Source organism: Heloderma suspectum, chromosome 10 (genome assembly GCF_057233095.1).
Source record: "Heloderma suspectum isolate Gila_16-S chromosome 10, 16-S_ref, whole genome shotgun sequence".
Taxonomy (NCBI): domain Eukaryota; kingdom Metazoa; phylum Chordata; class Lepidosauria; order Squamata; family Helodermatidae; genus Heloderma; species Heloderma suspectum.
In genome coordinates, this window is record NC_139467.1 from 10,325,085 (window position 1) to 10,343,360 (window position 18,276).

At 44.6% G+C, this 18,276-nt stretch overlaps 1 protein-coding gene across 3 annotated transcripts in view; it reads left to right on the plus strand.

The window, feature by feature from the left end:
• Positions 1–18,276, plus strand: part of LOC146337657 (cell adhesion molecule CEACAM1-like) — a 50,150-nt gene that overhangs the window by 25,958 nt on the left and 5,916 nt on the right. For all 3 annotated transcript variants that reach the window (XM_084815038.1, XM_084815040.1, XM_084815039.1), the window contains exons 3-7: positions 39–308; positions 2,941–3,192; positions 11,664–11,936; positions 12,596–12,859; positions 17,196–17,325. In XM_084815038.1, coding sequence (XP_084671164.1) covers positions 39–308; positions 2,941–3,192; positions 11,664–11,936; positions 12,596–12,859; positions 17,196–17,325 — 1,189 coding nt within the window. The remainder of the gene's footprint in view (positions 1–38; positions 309–2,940; positions 3,193–11,663; positions 11,937–12,595; positions 12,860–17,195; positions 17,326–18,276) is intronic.

Consider the following 18,276-nt stretch of genomic DNA (forward strand, 5'->3'; position numbering starts at 1 on the left):
CATTCCTCCACTTGCTTCCCTCTTTTCTCTCTCCGCAGAAATTGTCACTAACATCACTATCCAAGGACCCAAAACGGTCTTCGAGAAGAACATCACTGTTCTGCACTGCACCTCCGCAGGCACCAATGTTTCCTACTATTGGTTAAAAGGGAACCAGAGCCTGGAGGTTGGAGAGCACATCTCTCTGAGCAACAACAGCCAGACTCTCATGCTCAACTCAACGAGCCGGAATGACGCAGGTGTCTACACCTGCTATGGAAACAACAGCTTCTCTAGAAAAAATGCCACCCACTTGTTGAATGTTTTCTGTAAGTCTGGTTTTGCAGTTGAGGGAAGGTTGAAATAAATTTGGGAATGGCGCATGTGGGCAATTGTCTCAGGACCTGGAGAGTGCAAGACTATAACTTTTAAAGCAGAACCTGTATGGCCAGTTTGTACCAGAGCAATAACACTGACATACACAAAGTAAGAGGAGGCCACTCTCTTGAACACATTAACCTGATGTGAACAGTTAGCACTTACACCTTTTTAGATGATGACCTTCATGCTCAATCCACCATTCTTCTGGATCTGGGCTGTCAGAACACTCTCATTTTAATCCCCCTCCGCTACTGCCTCTTTATTGCAATATATCATAACAAAAAATCTGAAAGCCACAATTCTATCAAAACCCCTAGGATGAATAGACAGATCACAGTAATGTCCTTATTTTGATCTGCCAGTTGTACACTTCATCCCAAACAGAGGAGTAAGTTCTAGAAACTGCATCAGCCCAAAAGAAAATAACTTGACATTGACTAGTCTGTGTGATACCGAGCCAGACCAGTAGCCCATATAGTCTACAACTGCCCGCCCTTACTGGCAGCAGGATAGCTCTCCGCTATTACAGGCAGAGGTCATTTCTGGACTGCTGAAATCTTTAACTAGAAATGGCAAGGACTGACCCTGTGGCCTCATACTGGCAGAGCATATGCTCTATCACTGAGCTAATCCATAAGACCATAAGAAGAGCCATGCTGGATCAGAGCAAGGGTCCATCTAGCCCAGCCTTTGTTCACACAGTGGCCAACCAGCTGCCCACAGGAAACCCACAAGCAGGACATGAGTGCCTCCCGCTCATGTTCCCCAGCAACTGGTGTACATAGGCTTACTGCCTCTGATACTGGAGCTAGTATATAGCCATCAAGACTAGTAGCCACTGGTAGCCTTCTCCAGGAATTGGTCTAACCCCCTTTTAAAGCCATCCAAACTGGTGGCCGTCATTACGTCTTGTAGTAGCAAATTCCATTGTTTGACTATGCATTGTATGAAAAAGGACTTCCTTTTATCTGTCCTGATTCTCCCACCAATCAGCTTCATGGGATGACCCCGAGTTCTAGTATTATGAGAGAAGGAGAAAAATTTCTCCATATCCATATTCTCCCTAGTACAACTTGTGTAACTTTCTGTATGGTATCCCTTCCTGTCTGGCTGTGGTGTGGACATCTAACCTCTTCCTTGTCCCACATTACAGCCCCATTCTTCCTGACAAAACCCAAGAAAACAAATGGTGCTATTTCTCCTTTCAGATGCACAAAAACAGCTGTTTCACCTCTGGCCTCACTGGGCATCAGAGATCTGCCCCTTGGAGCAGGAAATTTTAAATAACTTTTTGTCTTCAAAGGGACAGTATTTTCTTCCCAAAGGCAATCGCTCGAGGAAGCTAGCTTTCCTTTTCTTTGTTGACAAAAAGAAAGGAGCTACAGTGAGCTAGCTAAGGCTACCAGGCTACTTTCACCTGGAAGTCGCACCTCTCCCCTTAAGGGCTCAAGAATATGTCCATCTCCTGAGCCTCCTGCCTTGTACCTCAGCTGACCTTTTCACCCTCCTCTCTTGAACAGGCTGATAGAAGTCCCAGGCAAGAGGTGTACCATTTGAGATCACATCCTCTTGTGTTGCCCTGGAGGTTTACCATAGGAAGCTGCCTCTATACTGAATCAGACCGTCTGGCTTAGTATTGTCTACAGTGACATGCAGCAGCTCTCCAAAGTTTCAGAGGGGTCATTCTCAGCCCTGGGAATCCCAGTGAATTGATCCTGGGACTTTCTGCATGCAGAGCATGTGCTCTGAGGGATAGGTGCTATCTACAGATGAAGACCTGACACGCCCATATTTGTCAGTAAGCAAAACCAGTTATCCCCCAAACTTTAGGTATCCTTTAAAGTAACAAATCCCAGCCTGCCTCTCTCTCTCTCGCTCTCGCTCTCGCTCGCTCTCTGTGTCTCTCCCCCCCCCCCGTTTGTTCCATTGCCTGACTATGCTGATGGTTCCTGACTTATAGTCTTAAGTTTTTCCCATTTAGTTAATCTTATGTGCCACCTTTTCCTGCAAGTGACTCGAAAGCAAGGAACAACAGGTTGACAAAAAAATGTAAATATTGCCCACAACATGCCTAGCTTGCTTAACTTCTCATTTTAGACCCACTGTTTCCTGTTTTGCTCTCTGTGACAAAAGAGTCCGTAATATGACTCCCTGGGGGCTCTACAAACCAGTCATGGCTTCTACCAAGGACTGTAGTTTTGAGAGGGCCTGAGAATTCTTTGTTACAGCCCCTCTTGTCCCCTTCTCAAAACAACAGGGTTCCTAAGAACTACACAGATATAAAACTGGCTTACATTTGTAATGCAGGCATGCTCTAAGTAAAAGAAGTCATGGATGGGCAAGGGGGGTCAGGGAGGCAGTTTAAATCTCACAAGCCAGCAGTTCTACACTCTCTGAGCAGACACATCCATCTGCAATTCAGCTTTCTTTGAACTTAAGAGAACAAAATCACACTTCAGATGCCAAATACGTAGGCAGGTGCCAATCCAAATCTTGATGCATTTTGCCTGAGGTGGCATCTAAATCCTCTATAAGCTTACTGGCTTTCCCCAACTTGTGACTCTCCTGTGTTTCCTTCAGATGGGCCTGATGTTCCTGTAATCAGCCCCAGTATGCAATACTATGCAAAGGGCTCCAACCTTATTCTCTCCTGCAAAGCTGACTCCAACCCACCTGCACTATACACTTGGTACTCAAACAAGACTCCACAACTTGGAGACACCTTCCAGCTCCTTAATCTGGCTTTAAATGACAGTGGGAATTATACCTGTGAGGCTTTCAACAATGAGACCCTTTCAGATCAGTCTGCAGTCCTGGAGATCTGGATACTGGGTGAGTATCTGCAGGGATAATATACATCGATGGGCTACATAAGTGAGTTCTAACTTGGTGATGGACATTAGCATGAGAAAAGGAATATCTACCTGTCCTATTTCCTGTCTTCATTGGACCCTTCCTTAATCCAGATCTAATTCCAACTTTTTTGCCTCCTATTCTATTATGCACGGTTGTATATTGTATCACTTTCTGTCCATCCAGCAGCCCCTCTTTCTTCATCCACTACTTTTTTGATAACAGTTTTACAAGGGCTCTGTCCCCCTGGGATATTTGCATGGCTGTCAATGTTGCATCAGATTCACCTGTCAGTGGTGTCTTCAAATCAAGATCAATGGAATGCATCTTTTCACTGCCATGGCAAACTCGTATAGTTTCTGTTAATTTTATTCTCAACTCTCTGTCCTTCCCTAAGACATATTCTTTTATATTGAAACGGGGTCAGAAGATACATCTGCTTACTGGTTCATTTTAAAGGTTTGGTGCTCACAGTCTCTTGCTTCGCTCTCTCCCTCTCTTTCGGGTGACTCATCACAATTACTGTGAAATCTATCCAGCAGTGACCAAAAATGAAGATCTCTCTTGTCCATGAACCTTGTCTGTGTGTCCCAAAGCAGGACCTCAACTGTCACCTGTCACTCAAAACTTCTTGGTCATCTTTGGAGTTCCTTCTTGCTCTTCTGTCAGTAAATACAGTAGCTTGACTTTTATGACTCCATTTCGGCCCTCCTTGAAAAATATTGAAGGAACTGCCATGTGATGCTTTTCCACAACTTGTGTATCATTTGCCATGTTGTTCCTTGATAATTTCATGTCTCTCCATTGTTCTTTTCCAGCAGAGGAAGTTTCAGTGATCCTTCTGTGAGATTACTGCTGGATTTTCCAGCAATCTTTAAACACCAAATATACACATTCCAATAAAGACACTACAGCAGTAGAAACACAGCCAACAGGATTGATACGTCTTCATAATTTTTATGGATTGTTCCTATTTCAAATGCTCTGCCCATAATAAGTAGAAAACTAGTTTATGGAAGGAGTCTTGTCCCTGTCTTTCTGAAGGCACAACCATGTGCCTGACCAAACTTCAATCAGGCCCTTCAATTTTTAAAAAAGTGATTCAGGATATAAGAGAGGAGGAGAAAGCATAAAGGGAAAGGGAATACGGACAGGGAGGGTAGGATGAGGGAAATGTTTATTGTTTGGCTTGAATTAAAAAATGAAAAAATCCAATAAACTGCTAATAACAAAAGTGTTTCGGGAAATAGGGGAAAGAACTAATAAAGGTAAGGCGATTTTCAGAGAGATAATACATAGTGATGTTGTTTTGTTGGCTATACCCACTCTGAAATTGCTGTCTTAGGATAATAAGATTATATTAATGGCAGTTGGGCATTAGTGACTTGCTTTTCAATTCTTTTTTTAATAGCTAAAATAATTAAAACAAATGTGACTAGTGCCCATGATTATATACTTGGGTTATAGGAAGTTCTTTGATCCCCTACTCATTTTGCCCCATTGATGCAGTGAATGACTGGACTGTACATAAAGTGCCAAGTTAAAAGACGGCAACTCTCATGGCTGGATATAGATGGATAAATAGATACTTGCCAGTTCAAACCCATCAGCTACCTTGTGGTGCCTGTTGGTAACCCAGAGTGCTTACCTGTCTTTCCTTGATAACAAAAATACTGCGTTACAACACAGGTCTTTGTATCCAACATATATTGGCCTGGAAAGGGGGACAAAATCTGATGCTTTAGTTGTAGGAGTCCTCCAAACAATATAGGTTATAGGAAACTATATATACACACAGGGGTGTTAAATATATAACCAATTCTTATATACAATTAAAAACAAGGTTTTAATAAAATATTACAAACAAGGTTAAAAAGATCTATAAACAGTCCTCAAGTATTCCCTACACACGCATTATTTATTTATTTATTTATTAAATTTATTAATCGCCCATCTGACTGGTCACCCAGCCACTCTGGGCAATGTATGTATTATGATAACTGGTATCTATACCGGGCTATACACGTTTTACAATGCCCCTGTCCCATACACGTTTCGACCGAGATGGCCTTAATTACAAGTAATATCTCATAATTGCAGAGATTCTACATAAAGCCAACAATTTTTAAACTAGTAAGATCGTTGACTTCTCACCAAGCGATATGTATGTATATCAGCTGAATAGGGGAGTATAAATATTTGCTCCTGTACCCGAGATGGTAAATTTCTTCCATCAGTGTATACTGAGCAAGACTGTATCTAGCTCTATTTCAAGAAAGAAAAGACTTTTAGCACTACGTCCAAGTCCACCATGCGGCTTGGAAGCTGTGAGTAGCATGGTTATTTTCTGTCCCACCAAGATTCTTGGGAACCCTAGTTCTGTGAAGGAAGTTACCAATCTTTAATGGAGAACTCTCAACACCGTTGCCAAGCAATGATTCCCAAGATGGTTTGGGGAAAGCTATGACAGTTAAAGTGGTATAAATAAAGTGTGTGTGTGTGTGTGTGTGTGTGTGTATCTTGGGCCTGGTTTCAGTTTTAAGAAAGCCCTGGGCAAAGTATGCCCTGGTGGGGCCCATCCTTCTGTCAGTGGTCCATGGCAGGCTTACCTGGCAGGGGTGGGCAACATTCCATGCAACACCAGGTAGCTGGGTCTAGCCACCATTTTAATTTCCCACAATGCCATTGGGGCACTGTGGAAATTAAAATGGCAGCTAGACCCCAATTCCAGGCACTGCACTGAGTGCTTGGGCCAGAAAAAATGAAATACCCTTCAGTGGCAAGCTGTGATGGAGCCCTGACAGGTGCCCAAGGATACCAGGTGCCGACCCCAGCCCTGTATGTGCTTTAAAGCTGTCAGATAGCAGAATTCAAAAAGGCCTCTGGTTAAAACCTTGGAGAACTGCTATCATAGTATATAATATTGGGCAAAGTAGGAGATTGGTGCTAGCATATCTCTTGTATCAAAGATGGCACCCTGTGGGGCTGTAGGGAAAGCCATATGTTGAAGATGGACAGCCACCTGTCGGCAGGAAGTAGTCCATCTTAAGAAATGTTTACCTTGAGAGGCCAGGCTCAAAGTTGGCTCCACCACTCTGATCTGGGAAACAATGGCTCAGCAACTGTCTTTGTAAGAGCTGGGTTTGTCAGAGGAATGGGGAATGTGTGGGACTGCCCTTGAGGCTGGTCTGGAAGCTGCAGCTAGTGCAGAATGCAGCTGCCCAGCTGTTGTCAGGTGCCACTCCATATCAATATGTACACCTTTTCTGGGGGCTTGGCACTGGCTGTCCATCTGCTGCCAGGCCTGGCTTAAGGTTCTTGTACTAGTCCATAAAGCTCTGAGCAACTTGGGGCCAAGACAACTTGGGACCAAGCTTTCTCCCTTATCCTGCCCATTAACTGAGGTCTTCTGAAGAGGCTGTCCTGGTGGTCCCACATGGGGCCATGATCTGCTTGGAAACCACCAGGAGTAGGGCCTTTAGTGTGGTTGCCCCCACCCTATGGAATGCCCTTCCAACTTAAACCAGGCACGCACTTATGCTAATATGGTTTTGATATTTGCTGAAGACTTTTCTTTTCAGCCAAGCCTTTCTTGACTGATGAGTAAATTCCAGCCTGTTTTATTGATCTATTTGCTTTGACTGTAACATTTGCATTTTGTGTTTTAATTTACTGCACACTGCTCTAGTAGCTCTCAATGTAGAGCGGTGTATAAATTCTATAATAAATAATAAATGTGGCCCTCCAAATTCTGTTGTACTGCAACTCCCATCATCTACCCACTGACTGCTGGCTAGGGCTGATGGGAGCTGCAGTCCATCAACATCTGGAGGGCCACACATTCCCCAACCCTGGATTATCACTGACCCCATCGTAGCGTGCTCTCCATTCTGTGCAATCTCGGATCCCAAATAAATCCCCCTCATGACAGAATGAGGTTCATGCTGGGATTCTGCAGCAACAATAACAACAGAAGAAGACAATACTTTAAGGCATCATAACATGAAAAATGAGAGTAGTAGCAGGAAACAGAGGGATTTGAAAAAGTTCCAAGCCATTGAGGGAAATTCCAGCTAAGCAACTCAGATTTCTTGAGCTGGGCTTAATTCTTTGTTTGCCAACAGATTATCTGCAACTGTTTCGCTGCCCTTTGGGCGGTGCCAACTAGATAGTTTTAAACCAGCATGACTGGGATTCATTGCTCTGAGTGCTCTGAGCCATTCTCCTCCTAAGCATGCATTTAGTGCATGGGAGTTATGGATGTGCATATTTTGCAAATATTTTCATGTACCCAAATAAGCAGTTGTTGTTTTTCGTTCTTGTGTGCAACAGAAACCATAATTGTCCCTGGCTGGGAGTTCTCATCCTGCATTTAGGGAAATACAGTTAGCACTATGGAAACCAGCTTCCTAAAAATCTCAGTTTTCATTTAAAAAAGTAGAAGCTTCTAGTCCTTATGGTTGTGAAGATCTGCTTGAAAGTGTGTGGGGAACTAGCTGCTGAAATCTCAGAAGCCAGAGAAGTTAAAGAAAATTTCCAGTTATTAGGGATTGCCTTTCCTTCCACATGACTAAGAAACCCAGAATTATTTATTTATTTATTTATTTATTATTAAATTTATTAATCGCCCATCTGGCTGGTCACCCAGCCACTGGGCGATGTACAACATACAATAAAAACAGTTTAAAACAATAAAATTCTACAATAAAAACATTTCTAAAATACCCTAACCCACCCCAAATGCCTGCCTGAACAACAACGTTTTTAATGCATGGCGGAAGCTCATTAAAGAATCAGTTATACAAAGCAGAAATCGCAGAATAAATTATGCAAATGAGAGGAATTAGGCAAAAGCCTTCCAGATGAGGCTTTTATGGTGCAATTGCCCTGCTTCAAACATGGAATTTTATGAGGGGTCCAGATGACAACATCTATTTGTAACCCTCCCATGTTTTCCCAGTGCTTCTTCTGTTTTCTTTTTCCTTACCACAAAAAAATCCATTAAGGGCACAATCCTATGCATGCTTAGACACAATCCTATGCATGCCAGCCTTGCTGACTGGGGAATGCTGGGAGTTGTAGGCCTTTTCTCTGTCTAAACATGCATAGGATTACGCCCTAAGAAGAGAAAGATGGAATGTGGTTTTGATTGCTGGTGCTAGGAGCTGTCCAACTGAAAGCACCCTAGGTCACAGAATTCCACTTCTCTGGGCACAGAATTGGGATTCCCTGGAGTAACATGGATTTATTTACTTATTGTTTAAATAACTGTGTACAGACAGCTCAGATTATCAGATGGCTAAATTGTGCTAAGGGATCGTGTGAATGCCTCTTCTAGCTGACTGCTAGGACAATGGGTCATGGGTCTTACTCAGTTCTGAAAAATTCTGGCTCCAGGTCTGGTTCCAGTTTCCACCTGAATTGTTGCTGGTTCTCTCTGATGATGATATTTATTAAATGCTGTCCAGAACTTTGTACCATTGTCATGTTGCTTCCTGACAGGAGAAGCTAAATAGCTGGTTGGATTGGAAGGGAGGAGCTGGTGGCAGTGGTTGTTGGCAAAAGCTGCTTTCTCATTCTGTTTGCACTGTCATTTCTCTTCCTGGAATCTGTAAATCACTTCTTTGTTTCCTTTGTCTCTCCTGTGCCACCCATTCACCTCTGATTCACCCACAGTGTCCAACATCCATTGTCTATGAACCCTGAAGTGGCTTTTGGGGTGTATTTGCGTCCACCAGCTTCTTTCCCCAGAGTGCATCCCAATTGCTACAGTTAATACTGCTAACTTCTTTTCTGCTTTCTTGCATTTCCTTACTGTGCCGATAAAAACCCCTGAAGTGAGAAATAGCATGGTGTTTTTTTAGTCACCCTAGGGAATATCCCAGCCGATATAGTCATGTCTCAGTGACAACTGTGTGTAATGCACTGTGTTGCATCTGAGGCATGTTCTTCTTGAAACTGCCTTTCAAACCTGTTAACATGTCATGGTACCCAGGGACTGAATCCTGGTAATTCCGTAAGGAGCCTGAAGGAACTGTTCTCACCACCCTTCCAAACTATAGTTCCCATTGCTCTTTGCTTGTCTCTTTGTTTCTTTCCTTTAAAAAAATTGTTTTGAATGCCACAAAGAAAAGCACACACACATACAATCTAATTTAAATACAAAACGCATAACAAGCCTATCTAAATCTGATTAAATCATGCTGCACCAACCCCAAAACATGTTGCTCCATCTCTGAGCCTCGCCATGAGGTTTGTGGCTGTGGCTCCTTAGTCAGTGAACATCAGAAGAGCCCTGCTGGATCAGACCAAGGGTCCATCTAGTCCAGCATTCTGTTCACACAGTGGCCGACCAGCAGTCAACTGGGAACCCACAAGCAGGGCATGAGTGCAATGGCACCCTCCCACCTATGTTCCCCGGCAACTAGTGTACGTAGGCTCACTGCTTCTGGTACTGGAGGTAGCACATATCCATCAGGACTAGTAGCCACTGATAGCCTTTTCCTCCAGGAATTTGCCAACCCCCTTTTAAAGCCATCCAAATTGGTGGCCATCACTACACCCTGTGGCAGTGAATTCTATAGTTTAACTATGCACTGTGTGAATCATAGAATAATAGGGTTGGAAGGGGCCTACAAGGCCATCGAGTCCAACCCCCAAGAAGTCCGCCCTTTTATCTGTCCTGAATCTCCAACCAATCAGCTTCATAGGATGACCCTTGGTTCTAGTATTATGAGAGAGAGAGAAAAATGTCTCCCCATCCACATTCTCAGAGAAGGTCAGTTTTGACCCATGGAGTCAGCACTGGTGTTCGGTCAGTGTCATTGGACACCTGCCTGGACTTCCTTGCCTATATTTATTTATTTGTTACCCACTTTTCATTATAAAATAATCCCAAAGGGTACAGTACTAATACAATAAAATCAGTGCAAGCAATGGAATGAAAATTATGGTGTACATTTCCCCCTGTGTTGAGGTCATGTCCAGGGACTAAGAGGGATTTGGATCCCATGGGAGACCAGGATTGCCAGGCATCCTGCTTTTTGCCTCTCCTGACATTGGAGCTCCAACAACAGGGAGGGCAAGAGGAAAAAAGGCGGGATATAAATGCAATGAATAAATAAATAAATAAATAAATAAGGGCTGCGGATGTGTGTAGTTGCAGGTGCTGGGAGGGGGCAATCAAGGTCAGACCTCCATCTCCAAGAATGGACTCTCTGCCCTCAGAGAGGGAGATCTGAAAAAGTTGTGTAGCCCCTGGGATGCCCTCCCTGGTGCCATAGGATTGCAGCTAAAGGGACTCAAAGGTGCAACAAACCATGCATCCATTCAGCTCTGTACAATATTTGGACACTACCAATACAGAACTGTATAAACTACCCTCATTAAGCACTGGCAGCACGCTCCCCATATAATGTTTACCCTGCAAAAATGACAACACCTTTCTGTGCCCCTGCTTGGCTATTGGTGTCCAACTTCTTTATGGGACAAGGGACATTCACTCAGAATTGAACACCAGTGGGTTGTAAAAATGGCCAACCCAATATATTTTGCTGAAAAAGAAAGAGGGGGGGAAAAGCAGGAACTAAAACCTCATTTTCATAACAGCCTCTGGGATATTGCAGATGATGCCTCTTAATTGTTAGTTGCATGTGGCCACACACTTTTTCTCAATTGCTCATCTGTAAAAACTCTATTAAATCACACTTTGCCTTACAAATTGCTTCTAAAAGGGACTTTTAGGGAGACTCCGATGGAAGCAGCAAGGGTTTTTGCTAAGCTTCATGACTTCTTTCCTCTCCAAGAGATCTTGCCCTGGTCAGGCAAGGTTGCCAAATGTGGCAGGCCAAAATGTGCCCCCACATACACACACACCCAGCATGCTGGGTGCTTGCAGATGAGGCTTTTATGGCACCATTGATGTGCCTCAGTCATGGAACTTTACCGGGGGTCCAGATGATGCCATCTTCCACTTATAACTCTCCCAGGTTTTCCCACCATTTCTTCCATCCTTTTTCTTATTTAAAAAAAAACAAAACCTGTTAGGGATGAAAAGATGGAATTTGCTGGACAATACCTTCTGATTCCTAGGATTAGGAGCCCTCCATCTGGAAACACCCACACACTCATGACCCCTCCCGCTTTGTGTGTGTTCTACCACACAAGCAGCAGTGGCGTTCAGAACAACCCATGACCTCGATAATGCTCAAATTCCTGAAACACTTTAGTATAATAATCCTATGTTATACTTCCAAAATAACATGATTCTGCTCTATAGATCATGCAATCCCTCATACACGCTAGCAGCAATGTACTGAAGAGGAGCCTTCCTATCTGGAGGAGTGGCCTAAAGATGTCATTCCTTACTGGCCACACTTGATGGAACCTTGCCCAGATTTAGAGGCCATAAGGACCCAGGAAGGATAACCATCTTTCTATTTTGTGTGCAGAAATGCTCTCCAGACCAATTCTATCGCCTGACAAAATCAGGACGGTGGAGAACGAGACTGTCATCTTGCACTGTAAAACTTCCAACAACTCCAGGGTCATCGTCTCCTGGTTGAAGGATGGTAAAACTGTCCCAGATATGGCAGGACTATCTGACCTGAACCGAACCCTCACACTACCTGGCATCACCAGAGATGATGCAGGGAACTATACATGTGTGGCCAGCAACCTTGTCAGCCGCAATTCAAGCAACTCAGCTAACATAGTTGTGGCATGTGAGTAATTCCAATTTGACTACACCTTTCCTCTTGCCTTTGCTGCAGGTGTGTGGCAGGGAGGGTGTTAGTGATGTCTCATCGGGATCCACCCCCATTTCCCAAATGGGAGAGGCTGGAGCTCACACCTGCTGGGAGCCTGCAAGACCCTTGATGTATGGAGGTCTGCTAATGGTGGCACTTCAGTGGTAACCAAAAGCCACTCCACAGATGCTCAAGGGTGCTTGCTCCTCTATACATAAAATCATGCATTCCAAAACTGAGCCCCAATGTTGAAAACAGCTTCCAGAACTACACCTCAGTGAACCCTATCTCAGATTAAGCCCTGTTCCTGAGCCCAAGGTTGTCAGGTCTTTTGCTGGCCTAGAAACAGTGAGCATAAGAAGAGCCATGCTGGGCCAGACCAAAGGCCCATCTAGGTAAGTATTCTGTTACTTATTCTGTTACAAACAGATGCCCCAGTGGGAAGCCCACTACAGGAGGGACATGAGTTCAATAGCACTCGTGTTCCCCAGCAACTGGTACAGAGAGGCATATAGCCTCTGTTACTGGACATAATGTACCCTGCCTGTGGGGTGGTGCATAGCAGCTGTGCACACAGGGCCAAGTACCCCTCCCTTGTTTCCAGTCACCCTGATTCTACTTTGTTTCCTTTCTAGATGGGCCTTATGAGGTTCATCTGAACCAATCAGGAACCGTATCAATGCAACTTGGTTCCAATTTGGCTCTGCTGTGTACTGTGGACTCCTTCCCTCTGGAGTTTCGGTGGCTTTTCAATAATACTGATCAGAATGTGGCAAAAGATACCTTCAGTGTTCACTTGAACGCCTGGGAAGATGAAGGGAATTACACCTGCCAGGCTTACAACACCGAGACCAATCGCACTGCCTCAGACTCTGTCATTGTGAAGTTGACAAACAAGGGTGAGTCTCCAGGACTGACAACCCATCCCGTGTTTGCCTCTGATTCTGCCAATATTTGGAATCCCCCAGTCCCACCTGGATCTGGTTATGCAGGGAAGTGGCCAATCTGGGCTGGAGGCAGGTTGTATATGGGAGGATGTGACTGACTTTTTGTAGGGAGCATAGGATTGGATCCAGACTTAGTTGCACATAGGTTCCATTGAAATCAATAGGACAAGTTAATAATGGCAGTGCCCATTGATTTGAATGGAGCTATATGCAACTAACAGTCTGGATCCAACCTATTGATTTGTTTAGGGTTGCCTTTCGGTGGCCTACTCCTGTGCCCTTATTTATACTACAATTCATATCCCACCTTTCTAGGCAAAATGGCTACTCAGGGTGGCTTACAATGTCAGCAGATAAAATATAACAAAATAAGATGAGATATAATCAAACAATAAATGACTTCGAGTAAATTAAATTTTAACTATAGCCTGATACGCAGAAAGGTAATAGGGTAAAACCTTTCTCCAGCCTTGTATTTAAGCACTCACCTAATCACCATAGGCGACAAGGAATTTCATGCAGACAAGTGAGCACGCTGGCAAAGAAGGGATGGGATGCTCCGTCCCTCCTCTGTGCCCAGCACTGAAATAGGCTCTGTCCCCAGCAGGCTGGCAGAGGAGGGAAGCCCCCTCCTCCATGCCTGGCATAGAAAAGCAGTGGGCTTCTACAAGAGGGGTGGAGCTTTCCATTCCTCTTCAGCCAGCCTCCAGCAGTCCAGTAAAAAAAGATGCAGGCTAGTAAGTTTTGGGGCTTATTTTCAAGGCTGCTTTTCCCCATCATGGCACCTTCCTGCCAGGAAAAGCTTCGCATACTAAATCTTTGCATGTCAGAATACAGTTAAAGGTACAGGAGCAGGATTTTTATTTTATATGTTTTAAGGCAAACCTAAACTTGTTTTCTGTCCTTGTTCCTGAATGCTGGAAACTTTGTGAAAACTTCTACAATGTTGGTGTTCGTGTGTGTGTGCATTGTTTTTAAAGGAGTCGGTGGCACTGGAAGTGCGTGTGAGATGTATATACCTCGTGAACATTGGTTTTTGAAGCTGTACAAGTTGAGTAGGACCATAGGAGTATAGCAAATACAAATCACGGCCCACAATGCGATCACACCCTTTTGCTTCATATTCCAGGTTGCCAGGTTGCATCCTGGAGATTCTCGTTGTATCTTTTCAGAGTCCGCCGCTGAATCTGGAGACCAGACAGCTGTGGCTTCTCCTACCTGTTTCCCCCCACCCCAGTTGTACATCCCCCTTTCCTTCACTAGCTGTAGTGAGATGGATCCAGAGGTGCCATGGAGGAGGGGGCAGACTAAACAGAGGAACCAGGCAGGAGAAGCTGTGGTAGTTCTGTTCTAAATCTGTGATGGATTTAAAACAGCAGTTTTGAAACTGTGTGCCATGAGAGAACTGCTAGTGTGTCATAAGAAATAGATTAGTTGAATAACAAAACGCCCTGTAAGCCCAAATCAGCAACCCACAGAAGAGGAGACCAACTTGTCTCTTCACTGAGGGCACTGGATCTGTCAGTTTCGCTTTCTCCCCTATTTGAATTTTTTAAATCTCAAGTTCTTTCTCTCCCAGATATGAAGAACTTTGTGTTTTTTTGGTAAATTCTTATCAAAATGAAATTCTCACCTTCTGCACCAGCGAAATTCAACAGGTACAGCTTTTCCCAGAATGGAGAGGGCCACAAACCATGTACCTACCTGCCATAAAGCTGTTAATGATGAGGCACCTGTCTGAAAAAAGAGGTGGCAACTTCAGTTCAGCACAAACATGGTTGAACAGGCCGGGATTCAAACCCAGACTTTTAAGAGCAAAGCACTCAGAGCCCTGAGCATGGAGGGAGAAATCTGTCCATTTTGGTTTCTTCCACATTTGGATTTTTTAAAAAATCTCAAGTTCTTTTTGTCCCAGATATGGAGAACTTTGTGAATTTTAGTAAATTCTCATCAAACTGAACCCGAACTGAAACAAAATTCTCACCCTTCCCTACATGGGATCATTCATTCACACTTGCCATACAGACACAGCTGGATTGCCCAGCTTCCGTCGTAGGACAGACCAAATCCAGCGGCTCTGCTCCACTCCCTTGTCTCAGAGGATTTTGGTGGGGGCAGTGCTACCAGGCACGACAGCAGGAAAGCACTAGACAAGGACAGGAAAAGATGCCTGAATAGTCTTGGTTCCGTATGGACACTGTGCATGTTCTGTTCCTGTCCTACAGCTTCCCCCAATGTGGTGTCATCCAGAAGTGTTGGGCTGCAATTGGTCATGCTGTCTGGGAATGATGGGAGTTGCAGTCCATCACATCTGGAGGGCACCCATGTTGAGGAAAGCGGCTGTAATACATTTGAGTGCGATTTTATTTTGAGAGTATTTTGTAATCCGCTTTGATAGCTTCTCAGTGCTATATAGCAGGATATAAGTATTCTAAATAAATGATTACGTACCCCCTCAATGGAGGCCGCACATGCCCCTACTTTTGCCTTGCCTCATTTTGAGCAGGAGGGCATGTTCAGGTGAGTGGCACAGGCAGGCACGTAAAGGGTGGACTTGATTTAAGGCTGATTAATTAATTCTTACTCTTACACACCCTACATGTTTGTGGCAAGACAGCAACAAGTACGCCTCCCATTTTAATTCAGCCAGAAGTATGTCTGGCCTACTGGACATCTGGGGAAATGCAGATCTTAAAGGTACAAGGGCTGCAAATTTGCAGTCCTTGTTGTTGTTGTGTTGTCTTATACAGCACCATCAACGTATCTGGCAAGAATTTTAATCTAGAACGACGGCCACCCCCCCTGGTTACATAAACATAGTCATTTAAGATGGAGTAGAAATAGAATCCCCTCTTCTCCCATAACTATGCATCGGAAGGGTCTCTGGGAGTATGATAGAAGACTCCCTTCTCGTGTTACTCCTCCCTGCTTACAAATGCATGTCCAGAAACCCCAGAGCTCATGGGAAGAATCTTCATGGGAAGAACCCACAGCTCGTCCTCACACCAGAGTTGTCCCTTCTGGAAACTTGGCAATGCTTGCCTGGAGAGCAGCTGTAGCACAGCCCAGGGCTTCTGGCGTTGCACTGACAGCGTAGAAAGGACCTGCGCTGCAGTGGCTCCCACACTGCAAGGAAAACATGGGAAGGGGCACAGAGTGGTTGAACAGCCAGTTAAGGGGAAGCTAATCCACATTGTGATCTTACATATGTGTTCTTAGTGTCAAAATAGCAAGACTCTATTATTTTTTAAATTTCTTTCAAAAATGAGAAGAGTTGGGGGCTGAAACCTTATACCTTTAGGTCAAGAAGCTCTTTCCTGTAGCCCCAGGTAATGTGGTGCCAACTTGTAATTTCTGGTGAGTACTCAGTGGTCAAGAAAAGGCATTCTGCACATATCCAAGGACATTTTGTTATTTGAGATGCTTGAGAGCGCTGGAAATCAATTCCAGAGCTAAGCCCTTCTGAGCCCCCATTCTAGTTAAGTCCAGCGCTTGAGAGGAATGGGGATGTGAACTGAGACTTGAGAAGCCTCATTGCATCAAACCCAGAGTCAAGTCTGGGATAAAGTTGGTGTTTCTTTTTCTTTCCTTTTTTTTACAGCTTCTGCTGCTCTGCCTTTAACAGTAGCCAGGCATGCAGAAATTAAGCAGGTGAAGCTTTTCTTCACTATTTTTCTCCATGGCAGAAAAAAAACCCACTAGCTAAATTTTTCTGGCTGTCAGACTGCTGTTGAAAGCCATAGGAGGCAGAGCTGAGACAGTAAAAACAAAAAACAGTTAAATGGCCATCTTGTCTTGAGGTTGAGAAGGGGTGGCTTTATTGATGGGTGTCCTGCGTTCATGTACTCAGATGGGTAGGGAAAACCATCAGGGCCGGTGTCAAGAGTAGGCATGGTTGTGTACCTGCTGAAGGCCCATGCCCCAGTAGGGACCCGTTGACAAGAGCCCCCTGGAGTTTCTCCTTCTCCTCTCCCTTGCAAGCTGCTTGTTTACCTGCTTCTCACTCTGGCCCAGACAATGGTGGTGGTGGGAAGGAGGAGCAGTAGATGCCGCTGCCTCCCTGCTCACTGGGACTCTGCCCGTCTAGCAAGCCAGTGGTAGCAATGATGAGAAAGAGGGTGAGAAGCAAGAGTAGCAGGTGACGATGGAGGTGAGAAGGCAGACTCACTGAGGGAGGGGGCCCATTGAGGGTGTGTTGCCCAAGGGCCCTCAAAAACCTGGAGCCAGCACTAAAAGGCATGGTCGAAGCTTTCCAAACCTCATAAGTCTTCTCTTTCCCATCTTCCAGTTGTTAAACCAGGAAACGGTGATGGTAGTCTCTCTGGCGGAGCCATTGTTGGGATTGTCATAGGATGTCTGGCTGGAGTAGTGCTCATTTCAGGTCTGCTGTATTTCCTGTGTGCCAAGACTTCCTTGGGGTAAGTATCCCTTTCTGGTCTCCTTGGATTGCTCCCCACCCTGGAATTTGCCATCTCGCCAGCTTCTCGAGGACCTTCCTGCTCTGTTTACCTGGTTTGATTTGTCTCTTTGCTCACTCGCAGGGTTTGATGCTGCCTCACTGGTGGGGGTTTCTTTCCTGCCTCTCCATCCTGGGTTGGAGTCCTGCCCCACATGTCACTTGCAAGCAATAAGTGTCCTACAGTTTATGCCTCTCTCCTGCCCAAGCACACAAACACTAACTAGGGTAGCCAAGTTCAAAGTGGAGCAAAATAAACTTCTGCTCCCACTGTAATGCTTTGATGGGAGAAGTTGCAACAGCTATAATTCCCTCTTTGATATAACTAGCAAAGGCACAGGAGGCCTGTCCTCTATTGAAACTAGTAACTCTAAACTGTACCTACAGAGAGGGAGGCAGTTGATGACTAGACCAGGTTTGACTGGATACACCCTTTAAAAAGAAAAGGGGGGGGGGAGTCTTCAGTATTGTCGAAATGATAAGGCAACAAGGCCAAGTACTATCTTGCCAAACTCAACACTTTAATATTTCATCTTTCTATAGCCCTTAAATTCAAATAGAAATCCAAATTGTTGGAAAGAGTATAAGAATTTTTTTTGAGAGAATATCAGTTCCAATTAGGGCTAAGGTGATAATCACCAAAATAGGAATTTCAGGGATTTGGGGTGGGATGCAACTGCCATTCTCTCCCCCTCCCCCCATGTACACAGAATACCTCAGAACAATGCTTTCTTTGGGGAAAGAAAATGGCCAAGAGCACTAATGTAGCTGCTGTTGCCCCTTGCAGCAAAATAATTATTTGTAAAGATTCAGTCAGCTGCTGCCACCACTCCTAATAATACCATCACTACCACTGAGCCTGGTGGCAAGTCTACCTCCAACCCCAGCTCTGTGTGTGGGTGTATGAGAGAGG